Source organism: Raphanus sativus, chromosome 2 (genome assembly GCF_000801105.2).
Source record: "Raphanus sativus cultivar WK10039 chromosome 2, ASM80110v3, whole genome shotgun sequence".
Lineage (NCBI taxonomy): Eukaryota > Viridiplantae > Streptophyta > Magnoliopsida > Brassicales > Brassicaceae > Raphanus > Raphanus sativus.
The window spans coordinates 3,915,300-3,942,410 of NC_079512.1; the positions used below are offsets into that span (position 1 = coordinate 3,915,300).

A 27,111-nucleotide genomic window follows, 5' to 3' on the forward strand; every position below is an offset into this window, starting at 1 on the left:
CATTAATAAAATTGGAGAAATTGTTTTTAAAATCATAAAAGTGTATAAATAGCTCTTTCAGTTTTGGTGCTTAACTAAGGGGTACTTACTGAATCAAAGATTTGAAAGAATTCAAAATTTGAGTAACTCCAAAAAGAATTGGAGATTTGAGTAAACCTTAACAAGATTTGTTACATGTTTTTAAAAAAATTTCAGAGTTTTCTTTTAATATTTAAAATTTTAAATATTTATTTATAATAATATTTTATTTTTTAAATTACTATAGTTTTATATTTTACTGTTTTATGAAATATATAAGTATATAAATTATTTTTTCAAATATTTTTTTAGTTTTTGTTTCAATTAAACAGTTTATTTTAAAAAAGAAATATGAAGTAAATTTTTTAAGTTTCAAATACTATCACGAGATTATGAGGTTTTTTACTATAAAATATCATCCAAATCTCATCAAATTTCATTTGATAAATTTTATTGACAAAATTCATATTTTCCAATAAGCTGAAATTTGGGAGAACTTATACAAATAATAATAAGCTTGGATTTCATATAAGGTTTATAAACGATACACACGATAAGAGGATATTTGAAAAAAATGAAATCCTCCCAAATCATTGATCCACTAAGACTTTCTTAGTAAATTGAACACAAAAAATACCTTCTTCGTATTTGAAATCATGAAATTAATTTTATTAACATATTAAACCTTGAAATTAAATTACTTATTTTCTAGTAAAAGTGGTCAGTAAAAATAATTAAAATCAAATCAAATTAAATAAAATAAAAGAGTGAAATAATTAGTACAAATAAATTAAACACAATAAATAAATGAAAATTCAAATCCAAATATCGAAATTCAAAAAATATAAAAAGTTCCATTACTGTTGACAAAAAAAAGGTCCATTACTAGTAGTTGCTGCAGGAGCTGCTAGCCTGCTACTAAGTGGCGGACACGCGTTCATTTTTCACAGGAAGTTGCTGCAGGAGCTGCTGCACTTGTTCTATCTTACCATTAGCATAATGAGGGTTTCGTTTTTTATAATCACAGAGAGTTGGGACCTGGTCACAAGTCACAACGTAGAGCTCCTTTAAGTTTTTTTTTTCCTTTTTGGGTCAACTCCTTTATGGTTTTTAACATACTCAATATAACAACCAAAACTTACAATAGATACTCACAAGCGCTTTTTATATCCATTACATATCAGTATTTTTTTTTTTGACTAAAATTACATATCAGTATTTGATGCAAAAGATAGAGAAAAAAGCAAGAAGAAGAAGAGGAGATTACAGAACATATGAAACAGAACACTGGGATGAGTGGATGGGATTTCCATCAGGCCTTCACACTTGTTTCTAAAATCATTTGGTACAATGGATAGAAGTTGAACCAGAGAGATGGAGAGTACAGTTTTTGGGAGCAAGACAGCAGTTGCATCTCGGAGGCAGCTTCTCGTCCCCAGAGGAAGCACATGTCATGTACTCTACTTGCAAGCAATAGAGAGGACAAGCATTCACTGTCTTTGTTATAGTAACTCCAGGGACAACTCCTGCTAGAATCGCTCCTAAATATATTTTTTGAAACAAGAAGCTTATCAAAATCTGATTGTTATATGTATGTAGCTAACAAGAACTATACCTGTGATCATGAGAGACATCAGCCAAATCTTGAATGTAGCCATGCTTTCCATTGGGATTCTAATTATTTTTTCTCATAGAGCTTATATATAGAAGCGTAGAAAAATGAATTATTTAGCTCGACCACAAACTTTTGCAAGGTTGAAAAGTCAAGTTTTGTTTACTTTGACCCAAAACTTGAGATTTTTAGACTTTGAAATGAATATGGACAAACGAGAGTTAAAGAGATTTGACTTTAGCATTCTAAAGTGTGTCGATCTTTATCCCAGAACCTTATCTTTTACACACTACTATTACTACTCCCGCTCTATATTTTCTCCTACAGACAAATAAAACAAATAAACTTTACACAAAACGAAACCATATCTGCCTGTAAGAACTAGCAAGTCTGGTGTTCTTATGAATCAAACTGAGGAGGCATGACTCTCTTCCTTATCAGCATTTCGGCTGTAACATGTTTTCTCTTGACTCCACCTCTTGGTCTTGATGTGAAATCTTCATCGGCTTCAACAAAATCTCCCTGAAACCACCAATCAACTTCCATGTAAGATTCTAGTCTCTTTTGAGTTTGTGAAAAAAAAAACAAGTTGGTGACTAAACTTACGCAGGTGTATATGTGGGACCCGGATTTCTCATGGTTGTTTCTGACATGTTTGTAAGCAAATCTCATGCCGCAACCTGTAAAGCCACATACAAAGGGTCTGATATCCTCGTGCACTGCTTTCATGTGTTTCTGAAGATTAGAAGCCTGCAAAATCATGGGGATGCTTAATATTCTAGGACTTGAAAACAGTACTTGATTTGAGTTAACTGTTTCTTTTTACCTTGGAGAATGTTGAAGAGCAACCCTCGACTTCACACTTGAATTCTCCTGGTGACGAACCTTCTTCATGAGTCCGTAAGTGTCTCTTGATGTTCTTTTTCAGATGCTTAGAGCCGCATATCTCGCAGTTGATGTGCTGATGGGAGGATCTTATGTGTGCCTTGAGACATTCCTCGTTTGTGAAGTACTTCATGCACCCAGGCTCGGAACAAAAAGCTTCAATAGAGTCCAGTTTCACTGCAAATGTAAAATCCATAACATGAAAATTGGCAAAAAGCTCAGAGCTAGTAAGCACAAGTGAAGCTTTAACGACAGTAGAAGAGTGGCACATACCATGAGAATCCTGATGCTTCTGCAGCTGTGACGGATACTTAAACGCCTTTCCACAACCATTTTCTTTGCAGAAAAGCTTCTTCTGACCAGTTGAACATTCCGAGGGCTGAGAATCTCCATGACCAGTATCTTCCTTGTCCTTGTCTCCATCGTCCTTACTATGAAACTTCTTAACATGCCTGCTGATGTTGCCATGTACTGAGAACTCACTCTTGCAACTCTCCACTGGGCACTTAAACAGCTTCCCTTTATGGGTAAGAAGATGCCTATTGAGATGATCCTTCCTCCTATAGCTAGAAGTACAATCATCCACATAGCACTCAAAAGGTCTCTGCACATACCGAAAGTGAAAACCATCAGAAACAATAAATAAAACAAGCCACTGAACATCAAGATCTCAAACCTTTTTTAGCGTGACAGAGGCTTACTAGCAGGAGCTTCTCAGGAGGTCTCCCAACCCTGATACTAGTCCATAACATGTAGCCTCGCATTTTGGAGTTCACTCTTTTTGGGGGGATCCAATGCCTCACGCAATAACACAAATTAAAAGACCATTTTGTTATTAAACAAATTAAAGGTCATTCATTTCCTGCAAAGGTGTAAACTTTTAGTAGGCAATAACCACAACACTCATAACTAAGCTTATCTATGTCCACGTTGATTCAATTAGATAGAGAAACTACCTCGAGGGAATGGCTCTGCATATGCTGCTTCAAGTGAGCAGGTTTCTTGAACTCAGCGCTACACTCATGGCAAGTGTTTTTACCAAAGACCTCTTCTTCTTCATCAACCTCAAAGGCTTCTTCCTCATCTCTTTCCATTTCAACTTCCATCTAAAATAAACACAAAGAAGTGTCCAAAACAAACAAAACGCGTCAAATCATGAATTCTACTACACTAAAACGCTTAGAGAGAGAGAGAGAGAGAGATTGAAACCTTGTGATGAGAATTGATGTGTGAAGCGATGAGATACTTTTTGGATCTGCTGATTCCGCAATACTGGCAGAGGTAGTGACGTATGTCCTTGGCTTTCGATGCCTTGGTATCTACGTTAGCTGCTTCTTCACCCATTTCTCTTTGTGATTCGTTCGTTTCTAGCAGACGCCGCACTCTCTAGAAGACGAAGAAGAAGCGAGATCGATCTATGAGCTAACAGAGTGTCTATTTATATCTGATTTTCGCGGAATTGAGTAACCTAACCTACTTAAACCGAACAGAGTTCAAACCAAACCGAATTACTTCTGATTAAATTCGGTTCGAATTTTATGAAAACCAAATTAACCAAACCAAATTAAGATTTTATCCGAACTCAGTATATAACCGAACCGAATCAACCAAACCGAAAATTGAACCCTAAACGACGCTGTTATCTCTCTTCTTCTCCCTCTCTCCTCTGTCCTTGCGACCAAAATCAAAAGTGAAAGCTACGGATGTGAAATGCAGAAGATTCTGTGCAAGACCACCACTTGCTCAACCCCTCTTACCTCCGTCGCCGGCGGTCTTATCCCTTCACAACCCATCGCCCTCTCTCGAAGGTTGAAAACTACTTCCCCTATGCCGACGATAACCACACCCTCTGTTTCCACAAACGGCGCCGTTTACTCCTCGATTCTGCAGAGAAACCGTCCCCGCAGAGTAACGGTACCGTTCTCAACCTCTCTCCGGTGCCCAATCAACTGTAGAATCCACGGCCGCGGTCTGAGCTCTGTTAATGCTGTTGACGGTGACGGAGAATACGAGAAGCCGATGAGGATAATGAGCCGTCGAAATAGACGGAGCTCTAACGGCGACGGTTATCCAGATTTACTCAAGATCCCTGGTGTGGGCCCAAGGAACCAGAGGAAGCTTGTTGATAACGGAATCGGAGACGTTGCGGAGCTCAAGAAGCTCTACAAAGACAAGGTCCTTTATGTGTCTGATCAGTAATATTCAGTAATAGAATATATTGTATGATAATAATATATTATATGATGATGTTATGGTTGTTACTTCCTTTATGTGTCTGACTTTAAATTTTGTTTTTTTTATACAGTTCTGGAAGGCAAGCCATAAGATGGTTGATTACCTTCGCATCTCTGTCGGGATCATACACAGGAACCACGCAGAGAGCATCACAACGTTCATCAAAGAGAGCGTGGACGACGAGCAGCTCAAGGAGCCTAATGCGAACACCAAGAAGCGTTTGACGTTTTGTGTTGAAGGGAACATTAGTGTGGGGAAATCGACTTTTCTTCAGAGGATAGCGAATGAGACTATTGAGCTGCGTGACCTCGTTGAGATAGTTCCTGAGCCGGTTGATAAGTGGCAGGATGTTGGACCTGACCATTTTAATATATTAGATGCTTTCTACTCTGAGCCGAAGAGGTATGCTTATACTTTCCAGAACTATGTGTTTGTCACGAGGCTGATGCAGGAGAAAGAGTCTGCTTCTGGGGTTAAGCCTCTTAGGTTGATGGAAAGGAGTGTCTTCAGTGATAGAATGGTAAGCCAGAAGTGAAGGTTTTGTATAAATAGTGATTCTTTTATTGTAGCTGGGTCAATGGTCTGACATATTCAACCGGGTTTTAAATTATAATCTAAATTTAAGCTACAAAACTATATATATATGTATAGCTATAAAATTATTTTGATAAAGTTTATATCATTGTTAGAATCTAAAAATGACATAAAAGTAAAATGAAAACTTCAAAAATAATATAAAGATATATTGAAACTAATTTATTTAGATAGGTATTAAAAAAACAATATGATTTTTTTTATAAAAAAAAATTAAATTTGCAATTCTTTTTTTTTAACTTGAATTACAATGTGGCTTGGCATTCAGGTGTTTGTGAGAGCTGTTCATGAAGCGAAATGGATGAACGAGATGGAGATAAGCATCTACGACTCTTGGTTTGATCCAGTGGTCTCTTCTTTACCTGGACTTGTTCCTGATGGGTTTATATACTTGAGGGCGAGTCCTGACACTTGCCACAAGCGGATGATGCTAAGGAAACGAGCAGAAGAAGGTGGAGTCTCGCTGAAGTACCTCCAGGATCTGCACGAGAAGCATGAGAGCTGGCTCCTCCCATTTGAGAGTGGGAACCATGGGGTACTGTCTGTTAGCAAACCGTCTTTACAGATGGATAACACTCTGCATCCTGACATCAAAGACCGTGTCTTTTACTTGGAAGGAAACCATATGCATTCTAGCATCCAGAAGGTAACGTTGTCTAATTTTTTTGTGGTTAACGTCTGAAGAGAGGTTTTGCTTTAAGACTGGTACATTGGTTTTAACAGGTACCTGCTCTTGTTTTGGACTGTGAACCAAATATTGACTTCAGCCGAGATATTGAAGCAAAGAGACAGTAAGTTCTTATTACTACTGCTAACGTCACCGTAATAGATTCCTAAACCGAACTGATGTTTTCTTTGATTGGTATTGTTGAAGGTATGCACGCCAGGTTGCTGAGTTCTTTGAGTTTGTGAAGAAGAAGCAAGAAACATCAAACGACAAGAGCAACAGTCAGTCTCCGTTGCTGATACCTCCTCAACATGGAGGTCTCTGGATGGGACCAGAAGGCAAGCATGTCCCCGGATTAGAACTCCAGTCTCTTGATTTCAGAAAGGCGATGTCCCTCATAACTATACCGTCTTAGACTGTCCATGGACTCTGTGTTTTTTTTTTTTTGCTCTTAGGAGCATCGTCCGGTTATGTATGTCAATAGGTATGGTCAGCTTTTTCTTTGTTCGTCTCCCTCTTAGATGTAGAAACAAGGTTTGTTTCGTTAGTTATAACTTATAATCCTTTCTGTAGAGAAAGTTGATATCTGGATACTTTTAGGGGGTGTATTCAATTGAGAGTTTCAGGTGATTTGTATTAAAATGACAAATCCACTGTTATTCAAACATGATTTTTAAAAACTTATTTAAAATCCACTGTTATTGAACTTGACATTTCGTAAAGTATTCTGAAATCCACTGTTATTGAAAATATTTTAAGTTGTGGGATTTTAAAGTTTTGAGGTGATTTTAAGGTGTTTAGGTGATATTCTAGAGTAGTTTAACAAAAATCACATAAATCTCTGCAACTTATTAAAATCGTCTAAAACTCTATTAAAAATCAAATCATATCAAATGCTAATTTGAATACATCCCTCTCATTAGATTGAGCACTAAGCGCCCCCTTAAACGTCCGCGTTAGATGTTTTGTTGAAATTTTTTGCATCCACATCTCACCCAAATGGAACAGAAACTCTAAAACTAGTCAAGAAAAACCCTGTGAGAGAATAAATGGGCTGGGCCCAAAATAAAATGCCGTTCGCACGTGTGACGCTATTCCAGTCTCAACATTACTTAAATTCCCAACATTGAGAAAAGTCGCTCGAACAAGTTCGCCGTCGTTAATCTTATCTTTTATCTGCTTCTCCATCATCATGGCGTTGAACACCGGCATCAGATCTGTCTCAAGGCTCATAGCTTCTTCCGAATCATCAGTCTCCAGATCTGGTTCGTACTCCTTACCCATCTCCTTGGATTGGTTTCTTTCAATTATCTTCTTTTCCCCCTTTTTTTTTTTCTAGTAGTCTAGGGTTTTGTTTATTTGGGGATTTGGTGTTTCTGAATAGCCGCAGAGTGCTACGATGCGATTCACCTGTCGAACACTTGATTCCTTTTATGTTTTGTCTTATTAAAGAGTTGAGTTTTAGAAATGGAGTTCTGCTTTTTAAATAATAATAATAATAACTATAAAAAAAAAAGAATTATGCTTTTTAACGTCTTTGCTCGCAAATGGGTTAATAGAACGTAGTCTCTCTGGTTGACACGATTCTGTGGCATGATGCGGAACGGGCTGAAATTTTTATTTGTTGTGATCATGAACAGTGAGCAGGAGCTTCCACTCAACTGGAGCTAAGAAGATGAGCGGAGGACATGGCCATGACGAGCCTTACTACCTCCACGCCAAGCACATGTACAATTTGGACCGCATGAAGTTCCAAGGCCTCAAGATGTCTCTCGCTGTGTTCACTGCTTTCAGCATCGGTGTTGGTGTTCCCATCTTTGCTGTTGTCTTCCAGCAGAGGAAGACCGCTTCTGGCTGAATTGAATCTCTCTTCTCCCCTGCTTGAATAATTTGTATGAATTCTTAAACTTTTGCTTCTGCAAAAGAGGATGTTTCTTGCTTCTTTTGGAATAATGATAATCTGACAATTATTATATTTTAATTTGAATTCAAAGCTTGTGTCTGAAGGTTTTTCAGTTCGAGAAAACAATATGTGATCTGTATGAACCATAGAAAGATCACCCAAAAAGCCAAAAAAAGATCCAACATATTCACACATCTATCAATCAAAAGCACAATCACAGGAAAAGAAAAAATTAAAATAAAGAAAGCGCAAACAAAAAAAAAAACCACAAATGATGTGACAAATCTGTTCAAGAGCTTAAACCCACATACGTTTCACCACATTCTGTCATTTAAATCTCTCAGGCATGACAGCATTACACTGCCAAAACATGTTTTACAATTGGAATCATTGATCGCCAGCGAGGCATCCTCCTAACTGCCAGTGCGGTCACTAGAATTTTCACAAGAGGTGTGTGTTTGGTCACTTCTTGTCATCACCACCACCATTTTCACTAGCTTGACTTTGGTTTGGCTCTTGATGCTGCTGGTGATGCTGATGCTGGTGTTGATCTAGCGTCATGGCCAAACCGTCTCTACTTCCACGCATTGTGGCCGCCATGTTGCTCTCCGCCACTCCTAATCCTAGCTGCTGACCTCCCAACATCATCGACCCCATCGGTGCAGTCACAACCCGACCCGTCCCAACCGGATAACTCCCCGGGTTAAACGCCCACATTTGATGACCCGGCTGCTGCTGCATCGGTTCCCTCCCACCCGAGGAGGCGCTCATAGGAAGCATCCAGAACGCGCTTCCCCCATTAGTACTCCCAGGAGCCACCGCCCACATAGGTTGAGGCACCACATTCGCCGCCCCACGGCCCATACCCGGTCCAGCACCCATCTCCTGCTCCTGAAACTGACCCGGTTTCTGAGAACTCCCACTTGGTTCAGACTCCTTGAAGTAATCTTCTCTGTAAGGCTTCCCCAAAGCCGTCGGCGGATAGCCCTGATGATGAAACCCAAAAACGGCAGCGTTTTGAGCGGCTGTTGCGACGTTTAACAACTTCGCGGCAGAGGAAGATGAACCGTTAGCACCGTTACTATCCTCATACAGAGACATTCCAGTACTACCAAAAGGAGAAGACTTCGACGACTGAGCGAAAAGGGTCGAACCCCCGCCGCGTAAAGTGGCGTTCAACGTCGAGAAATTCGCCGGAATCGTTCCCGTCCCCGTGGAGGCGATGATGGCAGGCTCCGCCTGCTGGAGCAGCCACTCGATCGTCTCCCCGTCCGACTTGTGACCCAGCTCCCTCGTCAGCTGGAAAACCCTCGCGGCGCACAGCGCCGGCATGCGGATTCTCCGCCCCCGGCCGTCAACTTTCGTGTGGCGGTCTTTCGACGGCTTCTTCACCGCGGCGGGTTTCACCACGGCGAGGGCGGTGCCCGAGCTGGTGGTGCTCGTGGAGGTGGAGGTGGCGAAAGGAACCGATCTTCCCGGTGATGGGTTCTCCGTAGAATTGAGCTGCAGCCCCGCCGCCGCCGTCTCCGCCGTCGGACGGTCGTGAGAGTTTTGATCCATCTTCAATTTACCTAAAAAAGATTCGATTTTTAAGCGAAACACATGTGAATTACGATAAAGGGCAATCGAATTTTCTCCGGAGATTTGGGGGGAGAGCGGAGTGTTCGAGTGAGAGGAGAGGAGAGATCTAAAGGTTGGAGCTTTACGGAGTAGAATAGAATGGCGTTTGTGAGAGAGTTAAAAGAGAGAATGATTGAAGGGATAAAAACAAGTGGATATGCATCAATCTATTTAATCTCTTTAAGTCAAGCTTTGTTGACTTATATGTTTCTTAACACTGTTTTCTTGTTTCCCCTCTTGTTCCTCTTGATTCCCCTTTTTTTGCTACGTCACTCTCAATTACAAAAAGGAACATTTTCAATTTTTTTGATTATGCTAAATATTTTTTCTTAGATTTTAATTAATCATTTTTCTGTGATATGTGCAGAACTAAAAATTAAAAAGTTATGTTATATTTAAATATAAAATTTTGTTGATATTTTAGATTTTATTACTTAGCAGTATTTTAATTTAATTAACATAAAATAATAGTCAAATAAACTTATTTATTTAAGTTTAATTATATTTGAATATTGACACTGTTTTATCATAAATATAAAGCTTTTTAGTGATAGAACTCTTCAATTATTTTCAATCGTAATAAAATATTTTAGTTTTATATACTTTAACAATTAAATTTATAAATTTAACGTTCGTCACTTTCTATCTATAATTTTTTAGTATAGAGTGACAATAGTAAATGCTTTGTAAATTAAGAAATTAAAACATTAAAAGTTTACCGGGAGAGAAGTATATTTCAATTTAAAAATATTTTAAAACATTTTATCATTAAAACATTTTGAAAGAAAATGGTTTAACAAATGAATAAGTTGAATTTTCTCTAAATACTAATTTTTGTGTTAGTTAAAAGCATCTCTGCGTAAACTAAGTGGCTGTAAATTAACAGTGGAACAATGGAAACCTAAGTGCAAATAAAGAAAATTTAATCAATAATCTTTGCTGGATTATACGAAGAGACGACCAGATTTATGAAAAACAGTTAAAAAAATTTGTAGAAAATGAGTTACATCATTGGGTGATCTTTGATCTAGCCAAATAAGAAAACTATATTTAAGTGACCAACTTATTAAGGAAGCTTGAGAAGTTTAAAACATGTTCAAGAGGTCCTTACATAAGAATTCTCATGATAACCTAACTCATTCTCTACAACACTTTTCTTAGCTAGTTTCTGCAAATTTTTATAATCCCCACAACAATCGATTTTTTTCTTATTTAGAATTTGCATTATCCGATTGCGAACTTTTCTTTCTTAGCATTACAGTTTTGTTCTTTCTATGCTAAGATTACCATTTATCCCACTGCCAATTAATTACTTAGTTTACGCCAAGGAAAGTTCCGCATGCAGTCCCAGTAAGCAACAGTCGTTTGTCGTTTATATGGATGCAAACTATTAATTTAGTTTACAGAATTTTTTTTTTCAGCATTTTACAGAATCTATATAAGTTTGTTTAAGTTGATGACAAAAACAATTATGCTAATTTTCTCGATTTACAAATAAAATTGATAACTAGAAAGAAAATCAAATTCTTTATTCTTTTCTTAAACCATTTTCTTTAAAAATAATTCAGTATTAAATTCTTCAAATATTTTTAATGCAGAAAAAACTCAATTAATTTTAATGCTTTAATTACTTAACTTACAAACAGTTAACGTCTATCATCTTCGATTGTAGAATTATAGACGAAAAGTGATAGACACTAATAGTTTGTAAGTTAAATGGTTAAGAGAATAAAAAGTTAATATTTTTTACGATTTAAATTTAGTTGAGCAATTTTATCATTGTAAACTTAAAGATAAACTTAAAGACGATAAATTTATAGGATAAAAATATCTTGATATAATTGTATGTTAAAAACAAAATATAATTACTTAATGTATTAAACATAATTATTATGTCTAATTTTTTTATATTTAACAATTATATAAGATCTGTAAACCATATACTTATATTATATAATTTATACAAAAAAAAATTTACTTAAAAGTGAAAATAAATACTTGTGTGATCGCACGGTTCAAGGTGTAGTTGTAAACTTAAATATAAAGTATTATTTAATAAAATGAATTTTTAATACAAAAAGTTTATGAGTCTAGAGTCATAATTCATATGTATCCAAAATCACACCTTAGTTTTGTTTAAAGCGCCATTCAGACTTATGCTATAGGCTTCATTAATGAATAGTTTTCAGTTGAACTTAACTTGGTAAAAATGAAAAGTTTAAATAAATAAGAACCAAAAAAACAATTAATTATATTAAAATATAAAGTGAATTATAGGATAAAAATATGGTGATATAATTGTATGTTAAAAACAAAATATAATTACTCAATGTATTGAACATAATTATTATGTCTAATTTTTTATATTTAACAATTATATAAGATCTGTAAACCATATACTTATATTATATAATTTATACAAAAAATAATATAAAGTGAATTAATCAACAATCTCTTTCCATGAATCTGTTGGGCTTTCTGGGTCGCAAGGAACAGACTTGTGTTTGAGGACAAAACCCACAGACCTGCAAAAATCGCATCTAGAGGATTAGCATATGCGAGAGAGTGGGAACAAGCCCAAACAACCAATCAACCTGAGGAAAGGGTCTTACATGCAAGAGATAATCGCAGACAGGAACATAGAACCCTGACGCCTGTTTCCTGTCACATCGATGCTTCCTGGGACGTTTCCACACATCGATCAGGTATCGCCTGAATCCTCACCGGAACAGCCACCGAAGCCCCCAACCAAGATCAGACTCCCGATGCGTCGACTTCGTCTCATCTCCCATAATGGGGGAAACCCTAGCGCTTCGATGGAGATTGGAAACTGCAGCATCAAAGGGAATCCAATCCATCACCATCTATTCCGATTGTGCAACGCTCATCAGAGCAATTAACAGCAAAATCCAAATCAAGGAACTCTTTGGTTTCCTACAGGATATCAAGAGCCTCTCTTTCGGTTTTGCCTCTATCTTCTTCGTTCACATTCCTCGTTCTCAAAACAGGACGTTCACATTCCTCGTTCTCAAAACAGGACTGCTGACACTTTAGCTGGCCCTTAAGGTCCAATCTCATTCTGTTGTATTGTCCATGGGCTAGATTCTTTAAACCTTTTAGTCTTTTAATATAATCTGGTAGTTCAAAAAAAAAAGTGAATTAAAAAATGTAGATATTATTTAAGAAATTATTTTTGAAGTTTGCTTATATATTATCACTGTATTTATTTTCATTAAAAGAAAAAGATAACATGGTGCGAAAATAATTGCTATATAGACATTTGTATTTAATGTTAATTTATATTTTTTGGTAAATTTTCAAGAAATGATGAATTATCACTAAAATAAATCTATTCAAATATACATTAAAATAATATAATAAAATAGAAAAATAAATATAATTTAAAAAAAATAAAAGTATTATTTATTTCTATTTTTATAATTATAAATTTTATTACTATTTTTAGAAAATATACATTTTTAATCCTGATTTAATATCTAAATTTTTTAAAATACTATTTTTATTTTCGGATAGTTATATAATTTTTTTATCAAAAATTTCTCTTAATTTTATGCAATTTAATTTTATATATTTTAATGAAAATAAGTAAATATATATATGTGTATATATATATATATATATATATATATTTCTACATGTAGTTCTAAATATATATATATAAATGCATTCTAATGATAATTTCATTTTTAACGTTGGTATAATGTACAATGTCTCTCCCCTGTGTAACCATTTCGGGGAGACAGTGAGGAGAAGGTGGAATGTAGCATTAATAGTAATACTACTATCTTTTTCTTGAAAAGAGAAAAAACAGTAAAATTACTATCTCGCCATTTCTTTCCAATTAAAATTCCAGTAAAGAATTCCAGTATTTGTTAACTCTAAAATTTTGAGAGTGTTTGATTAAGACTACGTCACGTGATGTAAACGCGGAGGGTGCATAATTCGTACACACCTGTAAACTACAATCCTAATTACGATTAGATCGATACAATCATACAAAGCCCTGGTGAGATTAGTAATATTAATTACTATATACACGGGATAAGATAAATTATCTTAGTTAGAAAAGTTTAGTCTATAATAAATTTAATTCAGTGGTTGTTAATACTAATCCACTCACCATATTAAATTGTTTTTTGTTGAGAAAGACGTTACTGGTGAGCGGTGATTCATGTTAATCAGTCTCCTCACTATATATTTGCCTTCTTTTAAAAGCTCTTATTCACACACGAAAAAAATAGATTTCCAACTTTTTGTACAGGTGAATCTATTTTTCTCTCTCATCCTTTCCTAGAGAGAGTTTTCTCTCTCGATTCCTCTTCCTCTCTTGAAAGGTTTGAGATAGTTTTGAGGGTGTGGGAGATCGATGGTTTCTTTTATGACTCCGGGAATGAAAGACTATCATAGCTCTCGTCGCCGGCTATGACTCCAGGGGTGGAGACTCCAAGTTCCATGCCGCCGGCTTAGAAAGAACAGAGCCGTCATCTTATCTTTGAAAGCGGTGGCGGATGGCTTTTTGGAAGGTGGTTCCGGTTTGGAATCGGTGTTGGTGTATCGGTGAGATCTCGTAGTAGTACGGGTGAAGCTCTCCGATGGATGGTGTTGTTGACGCGGCTGAAGCTTCTTCTCTCTCTGGGTTTGTGATTTAGAGCGTGGGATAAGATCTCGAACAGTCGATGGAAGCTCTCCTATGCTCGGAACGAAGAAGGCGATAGCGTGCGTCTTGAAGTGTTTGGTGATTGCGAGCCGGTTTTCCGACGGTGTCTCTCCGGCGGTTCCCTTCGGCGCTCTCACCGGGGAAGAATGGGGAAGATTGGTGGGACACGTGTCCTCTCGTTTGGTTGAGGGATCCACACGTGTTCCGGTTTCGTGGCGAAAACCGACGGTTTTTGTCGGTTTAATCTTTGACGCGTGGCTTGGTTTGTCGCGTGGGTTTTGGGTTGGGCTTTAGACCCGTTTAGATCGTCTTTCATGTCGGGCTTGTGTTTGGTTGTAATCGGGCCGGTATGGCCATTTGTTTTCGGGTTGGGCTGGGTTCCTTAGTGAGCCTTGACTTTTTATAAAAAGTTTATAGACGGCAAAAAAAAAAAAAAAGATTTCCAACTTTTTGTTGATAGATTTTGATTTTTTTTTGGGGGTGGCGGATTATCACTGAACACCTTTTTCATACAAGCTAAAATCACGCAAGAAACAAAAAGGGTTCCAGCTACCAAGTCCATGATCATTGTATTTTTATCATTTTTTGTCGTATTTTTTTTCATAAATATCGGGGTTTCATATCGTAACTCGTAAGCTATTATTAGAATTCAGTTCTCCAGTTTTTTTCTAACTTGTCAAATATTTTACGATCACTCTTAAAACATTAGGACATACTATATAACGGGTCAGCTCGTATCTAGTTCATCTATAAGGTTATTATTTTACTAATAAAGTATTAAATAATTTTTACCCAAAAAATATTTATATTATTAAAATTGAAATAACTTTTAGTGCTGTTTGAAAACTTAGATAACAGATTAAATGAAATCTGTTTGGAAACATAGATATCAGAGATTAAATATCTTTTACACATTTAACCATTGATTTTTTTTCTTATTTACATATTATACCGTTTAGAAATTTGAATAGCAGATTAAATGAGATTTGTTTGGAAATACGGATAACAGATCAAATATTTCTTTTTATTTACATATCTAACTATTATCTTTCTTTATTATTTACAGATTCTACCATTTCATTTAAAATCAAATATTTAGATTTATTAATAACAATGAATTGTTATTTCTTTGGGCTGAAAATAAAAACACAATCTCGAGATATAGTATTGATTAATTATTTATAAATATAGTTTGATAAAACTATTGTTAAAACTATTTGTAAAGATTTTTTTACAAACATGTCATCTACAATTAGCATATAAGATATAAGTAATTAAATGAATTTGATAATTTAGCAAGAGAAAATTGCTTCTAAACCGGTGCGTGGTATTTAATTTGTACAGATGATATACAATGGTCTTTATTAATTTTCTAGATTGCAGTGTTGTCCACTCCACAAATATTGTAATCTTTTGTACTAATATTTACCAACATATTTAACAGACTTTGCCAATATATATATTTACTACAATCAAGCTTAATTAATTTGCAATCACAACTACCCGTATATTATTATATGGAAAAAACTAATATATCTTCATTTTCTTCAAATCGAATATTCCAACTTAGACTTTTAAAATTTTAATATAAATGTTTTCGGGTTGGTACTTCTTTTGAATCTGGATCGATTCAATTTTTTTTATTCGTGTTTTTGCCCAATTCTATTATTGACAGGAAAAATAAATAACGACATATTTTATAAAAAATATATCCGCACAGATGTGCGGATCAAAATCTAGTTATAGTTTATATAGACTATCATACACGGTATTTCCTCACTTTAAATTTTCATTTACTAAAAACTAATTGATTTATCATAATATTATAAATAATATAGCATATAATCGCAAAACATTAATTAATTTCAATATCTGAAGTTTATATTAACAGAATAGGCATAAAAGTGAGAACATATTACATGTGATATTATTGCGTTTGACTTGATAAAACAGTAAAATACCAAAAATTACTGGAAGTGTGTGGTTATATAAGTAGAACTGAACATTTTATCCATAAATTTTGAATTAATTTGTTATTTATTTCTATTCGATCAGAAAAATTTGGATATTAATAAATATTTGAAGTAAAGAAATATTAAAATCAATATCAATTAAATACGAAGTAAATCACAAATAGTAAAAAAATTAGAGTCAAATATCGATCCGTTTTGACTTTTGTATTAATATATGTATATGTACAATTAAATATATAAGTTTAAATATATGATTTTATACAAATATTATTTTAATATATAACTTTATTAATTTTATTTATAAAATGAATTATAGAAGTATTATATTGAGATGGAATATAAAAACTATAATTCTTCTGAAATTTTATGTTTTATAAGAATATTTATTTAATTTATAAAAAAAACTATGAAGCATGTAGTTTCAATAATTTTTATTTTTATTTAATATTATTTTAAAGATAATTTTTGAAGACAACTATGTATAATTTTGTAAAATTTATTGTACTGAACCAAGTGGATAAAATATTTTAAATATCCGAATATTCGCAAATATCTATAAAATTTTAAAATATCCGAAAATATGATATTTTTCATCAAAAAGTAATCAAAAAATTGAATACCTACCATAAAATACTAAAAATTATTATAGTATTGTCCACCCATGTATATAAATACATGATATTTATTATTTAATAGAAATGTCGAATACTCTGTTATTTCTTCTTATGTGGTCTGTCCTGTCCGATCGTGACCTGTAATGAAGACTTAGATGGGTCAACAGTCAATGGCTCCTTCTACTCTTTTTGGCCTGTTTCCTGGCGGTCCGTAGTATAGACTACTTGATTGTAACCATGTAGCGATCCTGACACAACCATTCTTCAGATTTTACAGATAATAACAATTATGGAGTTATGAATATATATATTATTTTATTTTTGTTATTAGTACTGATTAAAAGGTACCCGCACAAACTGAAATCATATAATCCTTTTTTCTATCAATAAATCATATAATCCAAGTCCATGAGAAAAATCTATTAAATACATGTTTCACGTGTTTTTTTCATATTTTGATTAAAACTCAACTGAAAATATATTTTTATTAGCTAAACAACTTTTTTTCAAAACTGCTAAGAAGATAATACTTAAAATAGACCAATATATATATAGTTGGCAAATCTTTCAAATAGCAGTTTTTAAGTTTTTGTCACAAAAATAATACTTAAAAAAATTAACCAAAATAGCAATTTTTTGTTTTGAAAATTTTAATTTTAATTTTTTATTTTTAAAAATTTGAACACATTCCTAAAACCCACCTCTTAACTTCAAACACTAAATCTTAGATTAATTAATTCAAAGGTTATAAATTCATATTTACCCTTCAATAAAACTTCTTTTGGTCATTTTCTCTTTATCATGTTATTTTTATGATAAAAATTTGGTTTGGTGTTATCTTGATTTTTTTTTCTTTTTTTGGGTCAAATATATATAGTTTTAGATTGGTTTCATCTTCATTTTTGAGATCGGTAAACAGTAAACAGTTTTTCTAATGGGTCTGCACTTACCAGATTAAAAATCTCCAAAAGGACCGTTACAAAGGAGTGGATCAGAAGCTGGGCCTGTATTAGGCCTATGTGATAAGGTTTACTTGAAACAAACCAGTTTTATACGGAAAATACAAACTACCTAACCCTTCATGGTGTAGCTCTCAAGTCTCAAGAATCTATACTATTAAAGCAGGATCATATTCTGTTTTTTACTAAAAATACCCTTTTCTTTACTAACATTACTTATTTCATTAAGGGCAATTAAGTAATATTAATAACATATTTATATTGGGTCATTATTTTTGGATCCAGCCCACTGCCCACATCATCTCTTTTGGGTCATTTGGGCCGATTAAGAAATCATATCCAATTCTTATTTTTTTCTCCAAGTTCAAATAATTTATTTTTAACTATTCTTAATATTTTGTGTAGTGAACAAAAATTAATCACTTAATTATTATGTTTTTCTGTTTTTAATATAATTTAAGCATTCATAAAAAATTTGAATTTTTTCATTGAAAAGTAAAAATCTTTATTAAAAGTATATAATTTTTTTATTAAAAAAAGTTAACCACATAATAAAATAAATTTATCAGTTTTATAACAACTTAATTCATTAAAAATAAAGTTTAATTTTCTAAACATAAATACTCATTAGACCTGGACGTTCGGGTACAGATCGGTTCTTTCGGGTATCGGGTTTTTTGGATTTTGAAATTAAACCCATACGGGTATTATAAAATTTTGGGTCGGTTTGAGTCGGATCTTTTTGGGTCCGGGTGGGTTTAGTTCTCATGCATAAGAACCTGAAAATAACCAAATAACCAAATTATCTAAAACGGGTTCGGTTATTTGTACTCAAAGTAACCAAAGTATCCGATTCGATTCAAATTTTTGTATCCAAATTACTCAAAAGTAACCAAAAATATCCATTCTATACAGTTTTTGGATAAACTTTTATCCAAACTATCATATTTTATCCAAAAATACTCAAAAGTACCGAAAATAACTACTATAGTTAACTTATAATATTAATTTAAAATATTAAAATAATTATAAATATAATTATAACATATATTTTTAGATATATATTCACATTTCGGATATCTGCGGGTACTCATTCGGTTCTCGGTTCGGGTCGGGTTCGGAACCGGTTCTTCGGATATAGCAATTTAGAACTTATTCGGATATTTATCCCGGGTCTGATCGAGTTCGGGACCCTGATTTTCGGGTCGGTTTCGGGTTGGTTCTTCAGGTCCGGATATTGTGCTCAGGCCTATACTCTTTTAAAATGAAACACGATAAAGAAAGATAAAAAGCTTAAGTCTTTTATAAAAAAAAATATATGAAAATATGACATTTACTAAATATTTGTCAATTTAAAAAAAATAAAGGAAAATAAACCCGCGCTTTGAAAGCGCGGGTCAAAATCTAGTGTATATGTTATATTTGCATATGAATCTGCACAACTGTATAACCTATATCTATCCTATTAAAAGTGAAGTACAAATGGAAAAGTACCCTTACTTCATCTAAATATTTACGAGCTTTGCCACTGCTATTAATTCTATAACTTTTCTAATTATATTGTAAAATTTCTAAGCCACATTAGAAACCCAAAAGTTACAAGCCCATTAAAATTTCATTAATAATTTCAATTATCTACCACAAACCATAATATGGGTTTAATATTCTGTCGGACCACAATCACGATCCCTACATAAATTTGATTATATATTATTAAATTAATTAGATTTAATCAAATGCCAATATCTAATTGAGTTATCATTAGAACTATTGCAACCCTTGAATTTTAGTTGACGAGAACAACACTAAACCCAAATGTCGACCAATGCAAGTATAACACTGATATAAATCTCTGCATAAATTAGGTTATATACTTATATATATTAGTAAACCAATAATGTTGAATCAATTCAAAAAAAAAAATGTTGAACCAATTGTCAGCATCTAATTGATTCAATGATAAACGTCCATCTTTTTCTTTCTGCTTAAAGTAGTTAGATACCTAATTGGTTTTTATGTTAGTTATACATTTTATAAATTTATACACCAACAAATCAAAGTCCATTTAGTGTATACCTATCACAAAACTACTATTTAAATACTGTATGTCATTATAATTTATTTTTACTAAAATATTTTCCAATAACCATTATTAAAAAATGTTTTCAATATATATAAGAAAAATACAACAAAAATATTAATTTCATATACCAACTTAAATTATAGTTTTTTATTTCACATTAAACTTTAAGAATATAATATATGTGATTATTTTTAAGATGGTACATATAAAACATAAAACACTATTAATTATATGATTATTTATATGATGAACCAATAAAATTAATTATATGATGACATATATATGATATATAATAGTGATTAGGGCTGAGCGTTCAGGTATCCATTTCGGTTCGTTTCAGATCTGTTTGGGTTTCGGGTTTCCGGGGTCAAAAATTTTAGCCCCATTCATATATTTCTAAATTTCAGTTCGAATTATGACTAGGGCTGGGCGTTCAGGTATCCATTCGGGTTCGTTTCGGATCTGTTTGGGTTTTGAGTTTCGGGTTTCCGGAGTCAAAGATTTCAGCCTCATTCAGATATTTTTAAATTTCAATTTGAATTATATTCGGATCTTTGCGGGTTCAGTTCAGGTTCGGCTAACCCATTTAAATTATTTTTTAAATTCATTATATATTTTGAATTTCTTAAAATCTATAATCAAATTTTGAATAATTTAGATATTTAATCAATTTTAGTTCGGGTTTGGTATTATTTTTTCGGATCGTGACCGGTTTGGTTCTTCAGATTTGAAATTTTTATCCAATTTTGATATTGGCATGAAAAATAAATAGCAATATATTTTTGAAATATACATCCGCACGGGCGTGCGGGTAAAAATCTAGTATGTATTGTAACTGAAACCATAGTTCGTGTAGTTAATTAACCATTTTACCGTTTAAAACCCAACTTAGCATCGGCCTTAACTATCTACTTGAAAGATTATTTAGTTGCATGATGTATGAAGCTTAAAGCATGTGTAACCCTCATGACCGATTAACAAAAAAACATAACAATCTCACTTTTTCTTTAATTAACAGTTGAATTCGAGTTCAAAATTAATTGGAAGTTCCCCGCTTAATTATGAACAGAAGAGATTATATTACTTGCTAGAATCCTAGAAAGGTAAACCTACTGGTTCTTCCCGTGGATGCGGTCAAATTATGGTTTCTCTTAGTTTGTCCCCAAGTGTTTACAATAAGTCTATGTACGTAGTTTGTTATTGGCGAGATGAGATGTAATCAGTTGGATTAGATTGTTGAGAATTCGTGTCAGGTGGCTCAGGTATAGTGGTGCTCTTATTGATGCGGCCATGAAATCCACAGCTCTTAAAGTAGACAAAACTTTCCATGTTTGGACTCGGATGAACCTAGACACCATCAAACCTATGGTTCGTTTGACTCAGCTGGCTGTTCCCAAACAAAAGCCACCACTTAAGCCTCCTTATCAGCTAATAAATATGTGGATCAATGGTATTAAAGGCGTGGTCATCATCTTCTTAATAAGCAAATCTCAATCGCTTGAGATCAGCCCTTTTGACCAACATTTTGATTGTCTTTTAATTATGATTTGTCCTAGAAATCCGCCTTTCATTTATGTCTTTGATTCTGTCCAAGAGCTATATATAAAGATCCTCTCCTTTCATTGTAAAAACAGATTTGAGTATTGAATAAAAAGTGAAATTTTCTCTTGAGAGTATTTATGCTTGTTCTTGTTAATTCTAAGTTATGTGAGAAGCTTTCTTAGGATACAAGTGTGGAACTTTTATCTTTGTGTGAGATTCACTTAGGTGTTGGTTTTTAATCTTATCTCAAAGCCTTTCACATCTTTAAGTGGCGATCTTCATTTTATTTAAGCAGTAGATTTTGATTTCTTGTGAGAAAAGCTAGAATGAGATTCTCAGCCTGTATCACTTATGCTCATGTTCTTCACTACTTATTGTGTCTGCTCGTGTGTCTATGATAGCTCCAATTGTAGTTAGAACATAACTTCCTAAACTGACTTCTAGTTGTTTTGCTTTAGTTCGAAAGTCCTGTCCATGACTATAATATTAACAGGGATCTGAATTTCTTTCCTCCACTGTTTACGGAAACATCACCAGCATTCTCAGAAGTGGATCACTAATTACAGATTTTCTCGAACCTTTTGTGTGATTTGTGATGTGTATAAATCTTTTAAGACTATGGCTTTTCGTATGTATGACATGTGTTATTAGATCTTGATCACATTCACATGGTTCTCGTACCATATATTTAATCATTGTGGTATTACATCATTCTTGACGTTTACATTTGTGACACTTAAAAGCTCAAAAGGAAAACAACTAATGCATTTACTAGTTTACTGGGGGACGGACGACCCACATATGTACAGACATAAATTTAATTAAGAATTCTTATTTATATTTACATATTAAACATTTGCTAATTTATAAAATACGATAACTTTTTGTGTAACATATAAAATTTGATAACAATTGTGGCTTATTATATATAATAATGTAAATATAAAATTTTAAAGAGCAGGTATATTTTTGTTTAATTTTTTTTGAAAATTTTAATTTTTTTATTCGAGATTTTTGTAATCATATTTGTATTTAATATTAATTTAATTTGACAGAATATTTTTTTAATAAATGAAATATATAAGTAGACATGACATTTATCAATATGTCATGTTCTTATTTTAATAAATCAAGATTTTGATCCACTCTTCAAAAAGCGGATATATTTTTCTTTTACATTTTTTTTGTCGACGCCAATCTTCTAAGATCAAGCGGTAGATTTTGATAGTTTACATCTTTTTAAAATTTAATTTTCATATTTGTGTTTTTATTTATATTTATGTTTTCCTTATAATCATATTTGTATAAAATATTTTTTAATCGATTAGTAAGATATTTTAATAATTGTATTAAAATAATTAATCAAAACTTATATCAATATATCATGTTGTTGTTTTAATAGAATAGTTATAAAACCCGAAAAAATCACTAAAATTTGAAATCCAGTTACCGGTTAAACTACTGGTTGAACCAATAGAAATTTATTTTTAAGATTTGAAGTTTAATTTTATTATTCATATTACAAAAACAAATATTTTATGAATTTTTAAGCTTGATATTTTCGGTTAAATGTCATAAATTTTAACGTTTTACAAAATATTTAAATAATTTGAACTATTTTTGATATTTTATATGTCAAGTGAACTATTTTTGATATTTTATATGTCAAGTGAAAAAATCTAGATGAATGTGTTGAACAGATTGAATCGAGTCCCACCAAGCTCTTTAGATTACCAACACCAGCTCCTTGTTTCACAATGTACATAAACGCCTTCTCCAGCTACCGTAAACTCTTTTTTGCCTAGTGTACAACATCTCCTGATCCAATCCTTAAAAATATAGTGTTTTGAAAATTTTAATATATTAGCCAAAAACTAAATAAGTAATTGGTTGTGTATATATAGTGAAGAAAGATGAAGTTTAATGGTGACGATAGTGAAGAGGAGAATGTGTCGCCAACAAGTTTTGAGTATTTTATTCATTGCTGAAGACATGTTCCTCATGTACCTGATTGATACAAATCTTGTTGTTGAAGGTTATTTAGCAAAGAAGACCATGTCAATCCAAATTAAACATGAAAGGTAGATTATAATAGATACACCAAAGAGTTTTGGAATTTCTGGTCGACCATCCCCTTTTTATCGTAGTAATTTTGTTGAAATAAACATGTAACCTTAAATTTATAACGCTCATACATAACTTCATCAAAAATCCAACCATGAAGAGAGACGGTTTACAAAAAAAAAATAATAATAATAAGAGAGACATTAAAATTACCTGAAATTTACAGAGGAGACAACAATATAGTTTGTCGAAACAGTACAGAGAAAATGACAAAACGATCAAATGTCATGCATATTATTATCGCATGTTGTTTTACTTGTTTATAATGATCGTAAGAGGGTTTGTACTAATTCATATCCATACTGTCTAGACGTCTAGTCATGTAGTTTATATTAATTAATCTGTGGTGGTAGTTCGGTGGCGTTTGAGAAAATAAATCCAATACGGCGAACTACAGTTTGAACTCTACTGGTTACACAGATATGAACTATTGTTTTTAGTTCATTTGAATGTTGAGGAGAAAAAATTTATCCGTGGGCTACACAGATATGAACTATTATTTTTAGTTCATTTAAATATTGAGGAGAAAAAGTTTATCTGTGGGTTGTACCTTTATCTGGAAGTTAGGTTTATATTTTTAATAGATTCAGATTTAACTTTTTAAAAAAATTAGTTTATACTAATGCTTACAAGACTAGTGATTTGAGTTGGCACCGCATGTCATGCATATTATTAAGGTCATCCACATTTGCGAGTCTCTCACAAAATTGTAACTAATTATATTAATATTTAGTTTTAAAAAGAAAACTTTTTAAGACTGAATATTTATGTGAAAATCTATTAATAGAGACTTGTGACTAGAAAATTTTTAGATTACTATATACTTGAGTCATCAATATATATCATTTAAAAATCTTTTAAAACCAAAAAAATTTATGTGAAAATCTATTAACGCAAAATTTAAAATAATAAATTAAAATAAACTATTTCAATATATGTAATATATTGATTTATATATTTATTTTACTGTTTTATATGTATTTATTTTGTCACTAATAATTATTAAACTTATATTTTACTAATAAAAATAAGCAAATAGTGTTTAATATAGTGAATAATAGTGTGTGAATAGTGTTTGGTGTTGTGAACAGTAGCACACCAAATTTGGTATAGTATCATAACTTTATTAGAATTGTGTGATTTTTGCAGTTGGATCGGAGAAATTCTGATGTAAAGTTTATATTTAAATGATGTTTTGTTGTTGAGTTGGAAATGTCGACTAATGACTCGATAAAATCTGTGTTTTAGTATTTGATGCCTTCACAAATCAATGGAAATCCGTACGGTTGATATATATGTATATATTTTGTAACTTCGGTTGATATATATTGCATATAGTATACTGTTGTTTTCCATGTGCGAGGAGAGACATGATGGCGAATGATGATAATGGTGTCTTTAGGATCAATCCACATCTCAATCAGTATTATAGCGGTCTATCTTGTCTCCTCCAATATTCATTTATTTATTATGTCTAAATATATGCATGCCCACGTGGCCATCCTCATATGTAACTAGGTCTCGGCACAGATCGAATAATAACATACTAGGTGTTTTGCCCGCACATGCGGGCATAAATTTCTTATAAATATGTCTTATTAATCTAAAACCAGCATAATAAATTATTATTTATGTTTTTAAATAGTTAAATCAAACATCAAAATATTTATATATGTCAAGTACTTTTAATCAAAATATATACTTATTATAGTGTTAAGTTTTTTTTAAAACACCCATATCTTAGAGATAGTTTAGAATATATATTTATATTTTTTTGTTGACTAATATTTAATAATAAATTGTTTTGTATCTTAATTGTTTTTAACTTTTATAATAAAAATATTGTTTGCAGATAGACACAAGAAAAAAATATATATAGAAGAATTATCTTCTTTTTTTGATAATTCTAAAATATTATTTTGTAATCAATTATTTAATATAGCATATAACATATAAACTTTATATCATTAAAATAAATTAGTGAATAGTTAGAAACTAATAATAAATTAATAACCTATCTAAAAGTCTAAAACCTAATAAAAATATGACAAATAAGAAAAGCTAATATAACATATAAATTTAATATTAATAAAATAAAATTCGTTTTTATTTATATAGAATATTCATCAAGGCTATTATTTTAAATTAATGATTTAGTGACTCAGCTCAAAATAAATAATACATCAATGATAATTTAGCTTAAACTTAATAAAAATATGACAAATAAGAAAAGCTAATATAACATATAAATTTAATATTAATAAAATAAAATTCATTTTTATTTATATAGAATATTCATCAAGGCTATTATTTTAAATTAATGATTTAGTGACTCAACTCAAAACAAATAATACATCAATGATTATTTAGCTTAAACTTAATAAAAATATGACAAATAAGCAAAAAAACAAAATTAGGTAAAATCATGGAGAACATGACAAGTAAGCAAAATTACTTCATAAATAATAGTATAGATCCCCATATACATATGTAAGTAGGTTTCAGCACAGATTGAATAGTAACGTAACTTTTTTTTTTTTGCCATCTAAATTTTTATTAAAGGTCAAGCCCAAGGGACAAAGCCCACTACAAAGTACAAACAAACCATAAGGCCCAGACAAGAGGGCAACCTAAGGATTACATTGGGCCTACAGCCCATCCAACTAAAACCGGAAAATACCAAAGAGGTGTCTCCCTACGCTACGTGTCTCGTACCACACGCACACGCTCCACGTGTTGAGATGCACTCTTCCCAGAGCCACGCGTCACACGATTCACGTCGTGACCCCACCACCAAGACATCGCCGGAGAAGACGAAACCAACTGTAGTTTCGCCGGAACTTCATCGGAGTCGAAGACCACCACACCCTTATTTCCGTCTGGACTCAAACAAAGGAGAGCGTCATCAAGGACTATCCTGATATCTCAACCCGAGCCACCGGAAAACACAACTAACGATTAGAACACGCGTCTTGTCATCACAACTTCTAGACACGCCGCCGGCGAAGTTGAACGGCGATTCACCATATACCCAGACCAAAACGCCACAAGACCTTCCCTTCCTTCTGTGGGTCAAACTTTTTCCGGAGAGCTTACATCGACAACGAGATCTCATCTGAGAAAAAACCCCAAACACACCAACCAACGTCACAACAGAGGACCTCCATCCTCGGGGGCAAAAAGCCGGCGACCACCGTCTGAAGAAGACAGCACGGCCCCAGAAGCAAAGCCAGTCATCCACCTAAGGAGTAGGTGCGATACCGGAACAAACAAACCGGACATGCAGCTCACGGAAGCCAACGATGCCGGAGGAAACCAAAAAAACAAACACAAGAGCACCGGAAAGAACCGGCAGATGGACCAGAACCGAGACGACAGAGGGATGGTAACCGGCGGCAGGAGCCACCGGCCACCGAGCGACCACCGATAAAGAAACCCCATTTTTAGTGAGAAGTCAGAGCGTTTCGAATAGTAAGTAGGTTTGGTTTATTTTGTTTTGTAAAAATATTGATATCGGATTGAATATTCAGAATTTTTATTGATATTTGCAAATATTACATATATTTAGAGATATTTCATCTCTTTTATTCAATATAAATAAATT

The 27,111-nt window shown here is 32.9% G+C and overlaps 5 protein-coding genes across 5 annotated transcripts; 2 read left to right on the forward strand and 3 right to left on the reverse strand.

Moving 5' to 3' along the window:
• Window positions 1–1,143: 1,143 nt before the first annotated feature.
• LOC108843248 (uncharacterized) lies at window positions 1,144–1,771 on the reverse strand. The gene is made up of 2 exons (XM_018616395.2): window positions 1,634–1,771; window positions 1,144–1,559 (listed from the first exon to the last, which is right to left on the reverse strand). Exons 1-2 carry the CDS (start codon window positions 1,683–1,685, stop codon window positions 1,357–1,359), a joined length of 255 nt encoding a protein of 84 aa, XP_018471897.1. The 5' UTR covers window positions 1,686–1,771; the 3' UTR covers window positions 1,144–1,356.
• Window positions 1,772–1,779: 8 nt separating this feature from the next.
• LOC108816432 (transcription factor IIIA) lies at window positions 1,780–3,929 on the reverse strand. The gene is made up of 7 exons (XM_018589007.2): window positions 3,725–3,929; window positions 3,472–3,621; window positions 3,217–3,377; window positions 2,789–3,119; window positions 2,457–2,692; window positions 2,237–2,380; window positions 1,780–2,152 (listed from the first exon to the last, which is right to left on the reverse strand). Exons 3-7 carry the CDS (start codon window positions 3,277–3,279, stop codon window positions 2,030–2,032), a joined length of 897 nt encoding a protein of 298 aa, XP_018444509.1. The 5' UTR covers window positions 3,280–3,377; window positions 3,472–3,621; window positions 3,725–3,929; the 3' UTR covers window positions 1,780–2,029.
• Window positions 3,930–4,125: 196 nt separating this feature from the next.
• Window positions 4,126–6,641, forward strand: LOC108823285 (uncharacterized). Its single transcript, XM_018596459.2, has 5 exons — window positions 4,126–4,690; window positions 4,821–5,270; window positions 5,613–5,990; window positions 6,068–6,135; window positions 6,219–6,641. The coding sequence occupies exons 1-5, from the start codon at window positions 4,226–4,228 to the stop codon at window positions 6,424–6,426; spliced, it is 1,569 nt and encodes a 522-aa protein (XP_018451961.2). The 5' UTR covers window positions 4,126–4,225; the 3' UTR covers window positions 6,427–6,641.
• Window positions 6,642–7,109: 468 nt separating this feature from the next.
• LOC108842098 (uncharacterized) lies at window positions 7,110–8,013 on the forward strand. Its single transcript, XM_018614910.2, has 2 exons — window positions 7,110–7,276; window positions 7,652–8,013. Exons 1-2 carry the CDS (start codon window positions 7,204–7,206, stop codon window positions 7,867–7,869), a joined length of 291 nt encoding a protein of 96 aa, XP_018470412.1. The 5' UTR covers window positions 7,110–7,203; the 3' UTR covers window positions 7,870–8,013.
• A 64-nt stretch (window positions 8,014–8,077) lies between these two features.
• LOC108842096 (transcription factor TCP22) lies at window positions 8,078–9,692 on the reverse strand. Its single transcript, XM_056995212.1, has one exon. The coding sequence runs from the start codon at window positions 9,472–9,474 to the stop codon at window positions 8,377–8,379; it is 1,098 nt and encodes a 365-aa protein (XP_056851192.1). The 5' UTR covers window positions 9,475–9,692; the 3' UTR covers window positions 8,078–8,376.
• Between the last annotated feature and the right edge of the window lie 17,419 nt (window positions 9,693–27,111).

What these genes read in the sequence shown, in the direction of transcription:
- LOC108843248 (XM_018616395.2), bottom strand. Translation starts at nt 1,685, where the DNA reads ATGGAAAGCATGGCTACATTCAAGATTTGGCTGATGTCTCTCATGATC. An exon ending in GATGTCTCTCATGATCACAG is followed by an intron (nt 1,560 to 1,633) that starts GTATAGTTCTTG and finishes AAATATATTTAG; the next exon opens with GAGCGATTCTAGCAGGAGTT.
- LOC108816432 (XM_018589007.2), bottom strand. Translation starts at nt 3,279, where the DNA reads ATGCGAGGCTACATGTTATGGACTAGTATCAGGGTTGGGAGACCTCCT. An exon ending in GAAGCATCAGGATTCTCATG is followed by an intron (nt 2,693 to 2,788) that starts GTATGTGCCACT and finishes TTACATTTGCAG; the next exon opens with TGAAACTGGACTCTATTGAA. An exon ending in GCTCTTCAACATTCTCCAAG is followed by an intron (nt 2,381 to 2,456) that starts GTAAAAAGAAAC and finishes ATGATTTTGCAG; the next exon opens with GCTTCTAATCTTCAGAAACA.
- LOC108823285 (XM_018596459.2), top strand. Translation starts at nt 4,226, where the DNA reads ATGCAGAAGATTCTGTGCAAGACCACCACTTGCTCAACCCCTCTTACC. An exon ending in AGAAGCTCTACAAAGACAAG is followed by an intron (nt 4,691 to 4,820) that starts GTCCTTTATGTG and finishes TTTTTTATACAG; the next exon opens with TTCTGGAAGGCAAGCCATAA. An exon ending in GTGTCTTCAGTGATAGAATG is followed by an intron (nt 5,271 to 5,612) that starts GTAAGCCAGAAG and finishes CTTGGCATTCAG; the next exon opens with GTGTTTGTGAGAGCTGTTCA.
- LOC108842098 (XM_018614910.2), top strand. Translation starts at nt 7,204, where the DNA reads ATGGCGTTGAACACCGGCATCAGATCTGTCTCAAGGCTCATAGCTTCT. An exon ending in ATCATCAGTCTCCAGATCTG is followed by an intron (nt 7,277 to 7,651) that starts GTTCGTACTCCT and finishes GATCATGAACAG; the next exon opens with TGAGCAGGAGCTTCCACTCA.
- LOC108842096 (XM_056995212.1), bottom strand. Translation starts at nt 9,474, where the DNA reads ATGGATCAAAACTCTCACGACCGTCCGACGGCGGAGACGGCGGCGGCG.